The sequence below is a fragment of the Daktulosphaira vitifoliae genome, unplaced genomic scaffold, assembly GCF_025091365.1.
Source record: "Daktulosphaira vitifoliae isolate Bord-2020 unplaced genomic scaffold, ASM2509136v1 Scaffold_1, whole genome shotgun sequence".
NCBI lineage: Eukaryota > Metazoa > Arthropoda > Insecta > Hemiptera > Phylloxeridae > Daktulosphaira > Daktulosphaira vitifoliae.
The window spans coordinates 89,237,347-89,249,601 of NW_026099572.1; the positions used below are offsets into that span (position 1 = coordinate 89,237,347).

The following is a 12,255-nucleotide window of genomic DNA, read 5'->3' on the forward strand; positions in this document are numbered from 1 at the left end:
AGTATCTATCAACAGTGGCATAGCCAGAAGAGGTTTTGGATGTTGTAACCCCCCCCCTCTATTGAGGATATATACATTGCTCCAGGGCGGCTTTGACACTTAATCTGGCTCTGGACATTATTGTATTGCTTGAGAATTCAAAAATTGCTTACTACTGTTGTAAATTTTATATTGACGTTATTCAGATATTTACTGCACCATTTATTCTGACACTTCTCGGTAGTCACTGTAAATACAGACTATTTGACATGAACTGATGTAAATTTGAGCCTAAAAAAAAAAATTAAATGTAAACGTAAATATTAGAATTGTTATTGTATACCAATCTATAATATTAAAACTGTTTTAATTTAAATATTATTATTAGGTAGATAGTAATTTTTCGTGGGCATATAATAAGGAATCTAAATTACCACGCATGACAGCGGTAGCTATTGTTCTTTCATCCCAATTACATCCATTTTCAATTTGTTAAATATAAGATAAGTTAAGATTTTCAGTTATCTGTCGATGATTCAGTAATTATTCATTAGGATAGACTCTTATTAACGTTGACAGATAAAATAAAATTCATCCATAAAAATAAAAATAATCATATAAAGTATTTAAGAATTAGTTATAATTATTAAACAATAAAATTCTTTAGGAGGGCATTTTAGATATACCATCATATATTTTTAAAATTCACGTAAATTTTACATAGAATAAGTGTAATATCATAAAACATCAAAAATTTGTATACATATGAACCATTTTTGCAACAATTTATAAATATTTCTTTTGCATCGTACGTATTTTATACTACGGAATACATGTTTAAAAAATACAGGTATTTTTATTGAGAATTTTGATTTTAATTAAAAAAATATCAAATTTATTGATAATGTTTAGCTTAAGACGGTTTATTTAAAATATAATGTAATTGACTGTTAAAAATAAACAATATTTTATAAAAATAATTATATTTTAAAACTAATTAGGACATCCATTTTCGTAAGCATAGTTAATTATATCAAAAAAACCTCTTCTAACAGCTTCATAAATAGTATTTCTACTCCATGGACAATTATGCTCATGTGCGTACTTTAAACAATGAAACTGACGATTTGCAGCAGCAAGTCTTGTAGTGCCTTCATCCCATTTACAACCATTTTCGTGGGCATACATTAAGCAATTTAAATTACCACGCATGGCAGCGGTAGCGATTGTTCCTTCATCCCAATTACATCCATTTTCATGAGCAAATTTCAGACAACTAATGCAACCACTCGCAGCAGCTTCTCTTGTTGTGCCTTCGTCCCATTCACAACCATTTTCATAAGCATATTTGAGGCATCCTACATTTCGATTCGCAGCAGCCCCTCTCATTGTACCTTCAATCCATTTATATCCATGTTCATAAGCATATTTTAAACAGTCTAAATTACCATGCACGGCAGCTGTAACTAATGTTCTTTCATCCCATGGACAATCCTTTTCATGAGCATACTTTAAACAGTCTAAACAACCACTAGCTGCTGAAGCTCTAGTTGTGTCATAATCCCATGAACATCCATATTCATGTGCATATTTTAAACAATCAAAATTCCTTGTAAAAGCAGCAGCTTTAGTTGTTCCAATGGCCCATTTACATCCGGTTTCATGAGCATACATTAAGAATTCTAAATTACCATAAGTGGCAGTGACACTTGTTGTTTTTTCATCCCATGGACATCCATTTTCATGAAGATATTTTAAAATGTCTAGGCTACTTCTTTTTATAGCAGCACTAAGTATACCGTCATCAAATGGACAACCATTTTCATGTGCATATTTTAAAATTTCTAAATTACCTTTTTCAGTAGCCGCAATAGTTATACCGTTATCCCATGGACATCCATTCTCGTGTGCATATTTTAATATTTCCAAATTACCTTTTTCAGTAGCCGCAATAGTTATACCGTTATCCCATGGACATCCATTCTCATGTGCATATTTTAATATTTCTAAATTACCTCTCTTAGTAGCCGTTATAGTTATACTATCCATCCATGGCAATCCATTTTCGTGTGCATATACTAAACATTTTAGATGACCGTTAGCTGCAGATGCCCTTATTATATTTTCATCCCATGGACATCCATTTTCATGAGCATATTTTAAAATTTCTAAATCTCCATTCGATGCTGCTATTACTGTTATTGTGTTATCCCACTCGCATTTATTTATATGTGCGTACTTTAAGCATTCTAAATGGCCATTCTCAGCAGCAACTCTAGTTACACTATTGTCCCATTGACATCCATTTTCGTGTGCATATGATAAACAGTTTAAATGACCACCTGCAGCAGCAACTTTAGTTGTTCCTATATCCCAGTCACATCCATTTTCATGAGCATATTTTAAACAATTTAAATAACCTCTTAATGATGCTGCTCTTGTTGTGCCATCATCCCATTTACATCCATTTTCGTGAGCATATATTAAGCAATCTAAATTACCATACATGACTGATGCAACTATTGTACCTTCATCCCAATCACATCCATTTTCATGAGCATATATTAAACAGTCTAAACAACCACTTTCTGCAGCTGCTCTAGTTGTGCCCTTATACCATTCGCAGCCGTTTTTATGAGCATATTTTAAAAATTCTAAATTACCATAACTTGCAGCTACTTTTGTTGTTCTTTCATGCCACGAAAATCCATTCTCATGTAAATATTTTAAAATATCAAAATAGCCCTTATTTATAGCCACANAAATTACCTTTTTCAGTAGCCGCAATAGTTATACCATTATCCCATGGACATCCATTCTCGTGTGCATATTTTAATATTTCTAAATTACCTCTCTTAGTAGCCGTTATAGTTATACCATCCATCCATGGCAATCCATTTTCGTGTGCATATACTAAACATTTTAGATGACCGTTAGCTGCAGATGCCCTTATTATATTTTCATCCCATGGACATCCATTTTCATGAGCATATTTTAAAATTTCTAAATCTCCATTCGATGCTGCTATTACTGTTATTGTGTTATCCCACTCGCATTTATTTATATGTGCGTACTTTAAGCATTCTAAATGGCCATTCTCAGCAGCAACTCTAGTTACACTATTGTCCCATTGACATCCATTTTCATGTGCATATGATAAACAGTTTAAATGACCACCTGCAGCAGCAACTTTAGTTGTTCCTATATCCCAGTCACATCCATTTTCATGAGCATATTTTAAACAATTTAAATAACCTCTTAATGATGCTGCTCTTGTTGTGCCATCATCCCATTTACATCCATTTTCGTGAGCATATATTAAGCAATCTAAATTACCATACATGACTGATGCAACTATTGTACCTTCATCCCAATCACATCCATTTTCATGTGCATATATTAAACAGTCTAAACAACCACTTTCTGCAGCTGCTCTAGTTGTGCCCTTATACCATTCGCAGCCGTTTTTATGAGCATATTTTAAAAATTCTAAATTACCATAACTTGCAGCTACTTTTGTTGTTCTTTCATGCCACGAAAATCCATTCTCATGTAAATATTTTAAAATATCAAAATAGCCCTTATTTATAGCCACAGAAGATAATTTATCATCTAATGAACATCCATTTTCACGTGCATATTTTAAAATTTCTAAATTACCTCTTTCTGTAGCCTCAAAAGTTATACCATTATCCCATTGACATCCATTTTCGTAAGCGTATTTCAAAATTATCAAATTATTTCTTTTGACAGCGGCGAATAGTGTACCTNTATGAATATATATTAAGTTTTCTAAATTACCATATTTTGCAGCTGCTTCGGTTGTGCCTACATCCCATGGACATCCATTTTCGTGGGCATATTTTAAACATTTTAAATGACCGTTTTCAGCAGCTTCAATAGTCGTATATTCATCCCATTCACAACCGCTCTCGTNCATATTTTAAACATTCATAATGTCCATTCAAAGCAGCATTACTTGTTGTTTGTTCATTCCATGTACAGCCATTTTCATGTGAATATTTTAAGCATTCTAAATGTCCAAATGTTGCAGCTTCTATTGTTGTATTTACATCCCATGGACATCTATTTTCATGTGCATATGTCAAGCATTCTAAATGCCCATTTGATGCAGCTGCACTTGTCGTGCTTACATCCCATGGACATCCATTATCATGTGCATATTTTAAACATTCGAAATGTCCATTTGCAGCAGCTTCTCTAGTTGTGTCTTTGTCCCAGCTACAGCCATTTTCATATGCATATTTTAAACATTCTAAATGCCCATTTGCAGCAGCAGCGCTTGTTGTTTTTTTATCCCATTTACAACCATTTTTATGAATATATTTTAAATTTTCTAAATTACCATAACTAGCAGCTGCTATCATTGTGCTTACATCCCATGGACATCCATTATCATGTGCATATTTTAAACATTCGAAATGTCCATTTGCAGCAGCTTCTCTAGTTGTGTCTTTGTCCCAGCTACAGCCATTTTCATATGCATATTTTAAACATTCTAAATGCCCATTTGCAGCAGCAGCGCTTGTTGTGTTTTTATCCCATTTACAACCATTTTTATGAATATATTTTAAATTTTCTAAATTACCATAACTAGCAGCTGCTATCATTGTGCTTACATCCCATGGGCATCCATTGTCATGTGCATATTTTAAACATTCGAAATGTCCATTTGCAGCAGCTTCTCTAGTTGTGTCTTTGTCCCAGCTACAGCCATTTTCATATGCATATTTTAAACATTCTAAATGCCCATTTGCAGCAGCAGCGCTTGTTGTTCTTCTGTCCCATTTACAGCCATTTTTATGAACATATTTTAAACAATCTAAATTACCATATTTTGCTGCAGCTTCGATTGTCCCTACATCCCATGGACATCCATTTTCGTGAGCATATTTTAAAATTATTAAACTGTTTATTTTGACAGCGGCAAATATTGTACCTGCATCCCAGGGATACCCATTTTTATGTACATATATTAAACAATCTAAATTACCACCTATAACAGCAGCTCTAGTTATTCCTCTCTTAAAGGGGCACCCATTTTCATGTGCATATTTTAGACATTCAAAATGTCCATTAGTAGCAGCAGTACTTGCTGTCGTTTTATCCCATGTACAGCCATTTTTATGAATATATATTAAGTTTTCTAAATTACCATATTTTGCAGCTGCTTCGGTTGTGCCTACATCCCATGGACATCCATTTTTGTGGGCATATTTTAAGCATTTTAAATGACCGTTTTCAGCAGCTTCAATAGTCGTATATTCATCCCATTCACAACCGCTCTCATAAGCTAGTTTTAATGTTTCTATATCACCAATTTTAGCAGCTTTTCTTGTCGTACCTTTTTGAAATTGGCATAAATTTTTCTCACGCGAATATTTATTTTCAATACCTAAATTAGCAAAATAATTAATTTTTTTTTATTGTGTTCATATAATAATTAAATTACTTTAAATATTTCGATTAAATATGCTGTTATTAAATAAAAAGTAAAAATATTTAATAATTAAAACTTTTTTTTTAACTTTTAATAAAAAAATACTATTTAATCTTGAGTTGTCCTAATTAAATAATTTACTATATTAGAATTATTTTGTATGACATAGCGTATTTTTGTATATTGAAAAATAATATTATTCGAACATTTATTGTTAAATTATGAGCACTTTTATAATAATATTACACAAACTATAATTATATATAATAAAAATATCAGGTTAAAACAGAAAATAATGTTTAAACGGAATATTCGGTACTACTATGCGGATTAATTGCAAAATGGAAGTGCTACACAAAATTGACCATCTTTTTCTCGTGTGGTTGTTTTTGAAAATTATTCGTCACTTCGTTGTTCTTTAGTTATTGACACAATTTATGTTGCAGCTTTCTCTATAGCCCAAAAGGATGGATTAGATTATCCAGTTTTACTGATCTAATAATAAATCTACAGGTGATTTGAGTTTTTCGTGTAACTCACCACATATTGCCCAGCCAGTAAATGTGTATTAATCGCTGAAGTTAAACCTTTGTGGTTTACAATACCGCCTCGAGGTCGCATTACGTATGGTGATAAATCTACACCTATTAAAACGTCTATCAGCGAAGGTATATCTAACGCGGGATCCACTAACAATGAATGTTTATAGGTCTCGTGAACGACGGACGGTAGTGGTGAAGTAGGCATTATCGTTCTTATCTGCTGTAATATTACGAAATCGTTGCCACAAAAAGTTGGCTCCGATAATTGGTGCAGTACGAAAAAACAATTGAATTCTCCACCGACTTCATTTACCGGGTTTTTTTCAAGACCAATAATACTGCATAAACACTTGACCAAGCCTAAATGCACAACGCGTTGTCATTGCAGACACCTGCGAACCACTATCTAGTAAAACACAAATTGTTTGGTAATCACCTCGAATATTATGCGCACGAATAACTGCAGTATCTAAAATGACAGTAGTATTTAACCGCGATAAACCGCAAAATTCTTGAACTTTAGATTTTAAGACTCCGGAAGTTTCACTATTTAAGCTATTTGAGTTATCTGGTACTGAGTTTTGAGCATTCAGGATGTTAGAATGAAGTAAGGTATGGTGACGTTTCTGGCATTTTGAGTATTATAACTTAGATTTGCATTCAGCACGCGATGCATATTACTCAAACACAAAAACATAACTTCTCTTTGACAACGGCTTCACGCCGTTTTTCAATAGTATACGACCGATAAATATTACAACGATACGCTGTATGAGAGTTTGAACAAAATGGGCATTTTTATCATTTTTTGATGATTCTGTAGTTCCGGTTAATACAATTTTTTATTGTGTATACAATTTGTTACTTAAGTTATTTTTGTTTGCGCGTTCTTTCTTATCGCTATTGTAGCTTTTAATACTTTTTAAAATTCGATAACGATGCCGAACAAAGGAAATCTGATCGTCTATATTTGGAATAGTACACTACGATACCGTGGCCTAGAATAAACGACGCGTGTCTACGTTTAATATCTTAGCACCCATATAAAATAGTAAAAACCCAGATATATCTTCCACACCGAGATTTTTAATGGCTGTTACAATATCATTGAAAACATCAATAAAAGCTGATAGTGATTCTGTAATTATTGATTTGAATGGAAACAACCTATCCAAATATATTGATGCTAATAGTCGTTGATTTTTATACTACTCCATGTGTCATTATAGTTGGCGGTAGAGAGTGGATAAGATTTTATTGTGATTAACGACGGACCAGATAAACATAATAATAATTAATGAAATTGGTCGATTTTATTAATATTTCTGGCGAAAACAAAAAAATCAAATGTTTCATAGAACAAACGCCATTTTTCAGGATTACCATCAAATTTAGGCAAATCAAAATTCGGTGAATAGGTGTTATATTGTGGTTGAGGCATTAAAAAAATGGGCATTCTATTTGTGAAAGTAGCTGACGATAATACTGAATTTATTTTAAAAATAAGCATCTCTATTACATCGGTAACTGAAGAAACAATACACTCGAATTCCTCAACTATGTCTTGATCAACTGAAGCTTCAATCACAGTGTGTTGATTTTCACTAAATTGCCTAATATAGGAGTTTAGTTGAAGTTAGCGAATTTTCAACTCAGAATTACTGATGAGTCTCTCTTAACCATTTCTGCGATCGCATAAATTTCTTTGTCTTCAGCGCACAATCACATAATAAACAGGCAATAATAAGCGCCTTGTTTTTTGGCGGGTTCGGTTTTCACACTTTTTCTTGGCATGATTACTTTACCAATATTCGTCCCGAACGACCAAATGTTTGAACAGAACGCCAGGTACTACTGTGTGGGTTAGTTACGTTCGTTTTTGTTGCCTCTAATCACGCAGGAAAATGAAGTAGATAGTAGATTGTATAAAATAAATGTAGGAATAAATAACAATTACCCGTGTTAAAAGTATAAATCAAAATATTATAAAGATCAATGTGGGTAGGGGGACCCCTACCGTATGTTTCTATTGACCTGCTCTCTATCTTTCCTTTCTAGTCTATTTACCCACAACTGTCTTTAACTTTAATTTTGCTAATTATCTCAATCCTATTCTCCTTCTCTTAATATCCTAACCCATTTATTTTATGATCTCCCTAATAATGCCTATTTTTTTAATAGTTGATGTCTTTAATGGTCTATCTAAACTTAATAACAAATCTATTGGGCCAGACGGTATTTCTGGTAACTTTTTATTCAACCTACGACATTCGATATCCTTTCCACTCTGGATGCTTTTCCAAAAATATCTTGATAAAGGATTTTTTCCATCTATTTTTAAAATTTCCTCTATAACTCTCCTTTTTAAATCCGGTGATCATACTCAAGTTGTTAATTATCGCTTTATTTCTAATCTTTATCATTTATAAATACTTTTTGAGCCCCTTGTCTTTCAATCAATTAAATACAGCACGCATAACATTCTTATCGACGAACAACATGGTTTCCGTGATGGGCGATCTACATTAACATGTAATCTTGTATTTCAATCTTTCATTACTGACTCTATGATGCTTGATAGAGTGCAGCGTAAATTTTTGCGCTTTGCTACTCTTATCCTTAATAACCCCCATCCTCCTCATGACTCATGACTCCTATTCAAAATTTCTTACAACTTCCTTCCTTATGTTCCAGAAGATATGATTTCAATATCCGTTTCATTTCTATACTCTTAGCTGGCCTGATTGATTCTTCTGTCCTACTTTCTATATTGAACTCTCGTTCAACTCGTTATACTGCCCTTTTTCTCATTCCTCTTTCATCATCTAATTATACATTTCATTCCGCTCTCCCGCGTCTTATGCTCATTCCAAATAACGATCCTGATTTTTCACATTCTTTTCATTTTTAATTTAGTCATTTAGCTTTCATATTTAATATTTAAATTTATGATAATGTTTATATCTTTATTTATCTTTTTTAAAATATATTTTATTTTAGTTTTTCTTTACTAAGTTTAATTTTATTTAATAATGTTCAAATTTTTAGTTATATGATAATTTTAAGTTGATCAGTTAACTGTCAAATACATATTATATTTTTTGGGCTATTGCCTGTATAGTTTATAGTAAAGAAATAAATAAATAAAATCTAAATTTAATATAATGTGATAATGATAAAGAGCTGAATGAAAAAAAAAACTTGATAAATATTTAAATTATAGAAAATAATAGGCAAAAACCCATTTTTAATTGAAATGTTATCAATAAGAAATATATTATTTTAATAATGACTTTTCAAAATTTGGCTAAGGTTTTATATTACAACGTGATAAAATAAAATCTTTACATCTATGATTACATTTTTATGATATATATATAAATTTAATATTATTGCTTTACTTAAGGGCGCGCAAACGTAATATTTGGTCATGTAATCAGAAAACTGTACTATTGCTGTCATGGTGAACGCTATATAAACAATATTCTTTATCAATTTAATAATCGTTTTCTATATGACATAGACACTGGCCACCACTGTATATACCTGTATAATTTTAAAAACGGTAGCACAGTGTGGTCGAGGTACAGTGTGGACGAGGCATAGATGGGAAAGTATATGGGATAGTAGATGATATTTGACAGTGATTAAAATCACTATCATAAGAAACGCTTCGATGCAAATCTGTAGATAGTGTTTCCTTTAGAGAAATTGGTGAAATATTTTAAAAGCAACATGAACTCTTATTTCTTTAATTATATCCTGATTAGTAGTTCTTTGATTTTAAAATATAATATATGAATAAATACTAATTATAGTTTTTAAATTTAGTATGAAATTGTGAGGCCAGCTATGATGTATGGTTAATAGTGTTGGGCGGTTGATAAGAAAGTAGAGCAGAGAATAAGTGTAGCAGAGATGAGAATGCTTAGTTGGATGAGTGGAGTGACTAGAGAAGATAGGATAAGGAACGAGCATATAAGAGGAAGTATAGGTGTTGCGTCAATCGTGGATAAGATGACAGAAAATAGACTTAGATTGTTTAGTCATGGTATGAGGAAAGAAGAATCGAAAGCTGTAAGAACAGTTATAGAAATGAATGTTGAAGGAAGAAGAGATAGAGGAAGACCAAAAAAGAGATGGAGGGATGCTATTGAATGCGATTTGAGGACAGCTGATGTGAGCGTAGAAGATGTGGGAGATCGTGTCAAGTGGAATCTTAGGATAAGGGTGCCCGACCCCAAGTAGTTGGGATTAAGGCAAAGAAAAAGAAAAATATTACCAGATATTCCGGTGGCAATTGACATAATATGATTGTTATTTCGGAATGTACAATTTAGCGTTTAGTTGGGTTTAAATAATATAGCGTCAAATCAATTACCTACTCTATCGGTTGTATCTCAATATACACTACACTTTAATGATACAATAAATAAATAAACTCACACATACACACATATGCATTTATAACATTGTGTCTAATGTAAGTATAACATGATAAAAAGTAACCGTAAAATGAAAAAAATGGAATATAAATTTTATTACTCATATTAAATGTAATGTAACTCGAAAAATATTTGTTTAAATGAAAAAATATAAGATTATATTTTTATTTATAATTGTCTTTTAAACAACTTTTGTGCGAAACTTTTTTTTGTAAGTTAAATATTTTTTTTTGAGAAAATTAAGAAAGCTCATATTTTTGAACTTTTGCGAGGATTTAAAAAAAAAGCTCAATTCCAATCTTGAGGACTATTAGTATGTCATTATACATATTTTAATTCAACTTTTAAAAAAACAAAATTTTTTCCGCAATTTTTCCTTTGTTGACTGGCCTAGATGTCAATTTTAAACTTGTAATTGAGCTAAAAGTTATGGTAATATATTCAATTTTTTTTACTATAAACTTTCATAAATCTTTATCAAAAATTTTTCATCAACTTTAAAGAACCAAAAAAATAGGTTAAAAATGAAAATTTGGACTGATTATTTTTAACATATTAACAATCAAATCAGTAATAATTTGAAAACAATTTTTTTTTTCTTTTAATTATTATTTTATATGTAATTAGTAATAATATAAAAATTAGAAGTGATAGAAAAAGTCTAATTGCAGATTTGAAAACAACGCGAAAAGTTGATTTAGAAAAGTATATTTTTGTTTCTGATGAAAGTTCCTTGTAGTCCTGTGCATTTTTTTATAGTAACAAACAGTTTTTATTGAAAATTATTGTATCAAGCCCTTTAAATTTTTATACACGTAAAAGTAAAGCAAAATATAACTTCTTTATTATTTTTATAATTTTTCCGTTTAAATTACAATATTTAATTATTAAATATCAATTTCATACTAAATTTAAAACTATAATTAGTATTTATTCATATATTATATTTTAAAACCAAAGAACTACTAATCAGGATATAATTAAAGAAATAAGAGTTGATGTTGCTTTTGGAATAATCCACCAATTACCTACTTTAAAAAAAAAAAAAATTGGTTGTGAATATTTTCTGTTATTCGACAAAATTACTTCTTCGTTGACTAGAATAAATCATTATATAGAAAATTTGATGAGAATTAAAACAATGTTATTTTTAATATTAATATGCAGTCAGAAAATTTTATAATTACTATTTACACTGTAAAGACATGCATCTAAATAAAAAAAAATTATACTGATTTGGTCATTTTTGATAAAGTTATAAGTTTTATACACTGGACAACAAGGAACTTCAATCAGACACAAAAATATTCTATTCTAAATCAACTTTTCACGATGTTTTCAAATGTGCAATTAGACTTTTTCTATCACTTCTAAGTTTTAATATTATTGAAAAATAGTATTTACATATAAAAAAAGCTAAAATAATTAAGAACAAAAAAAATTGTTTTAAATTAATGCTGATTTTGATTATTAATATGTTAACAAAAGGAAAATGAAATATTTAACCTATTTTTTTAATCGATTAAAGTAGATTGTTGTAAATGTTTATAATAAAAAAAAATAATTTATTTTACCATAACTTTTAGCTCAATTGGCAAGTTTGACATTGACATCATAAAATAGAAAATTTTATGACAATTAAAAAAATTGTATCGTTAAGATCAAAATGCAGTCAGAAAGTTTTATAATTACTATTTATTGTAAATTTATCAGAAAAGGTCAATATTTTTTTGCATGTTTATGGTATTAGATAACTTAAATAGAAGTAATAGTAATAATTTCCTAGTAACTTTTGTTGTTTGAAAAGATTCTACAATTGAAATATTCA

At 30.5% G+C, this 12,255-nt stretch overlaps 1 protein-coding gene across 1 annotated transcript in view; it reads right to left on the bottom strand.

The window, feature by feature from the left end:
- Positions 1-794: 794 nt before the first annotated feature.
- The window catches only part of LOC126909899 (uncharacterized), a 24,070-nt gene continuing 12,609 nt past the window's right edge, over positions 795-12,255 (bottom strand). The window contains exons 4-5 of the mRNA XM_050692312.1: positions 2,749-3,747; positions 795-1,994 (exon numbers count right to left, since the gene is read on the bottom strand). Of these exons, the coding sequence (XP_050548269.1) occupies positions 973-1,994; positions 2,749-3,747 (2,021 nt within the window). The 3' untranslated portion in view covers positions 795-972. The remainder of the gene's footprint in view (positions 1,995-2,748; positions 3,748-12,255) is intronic.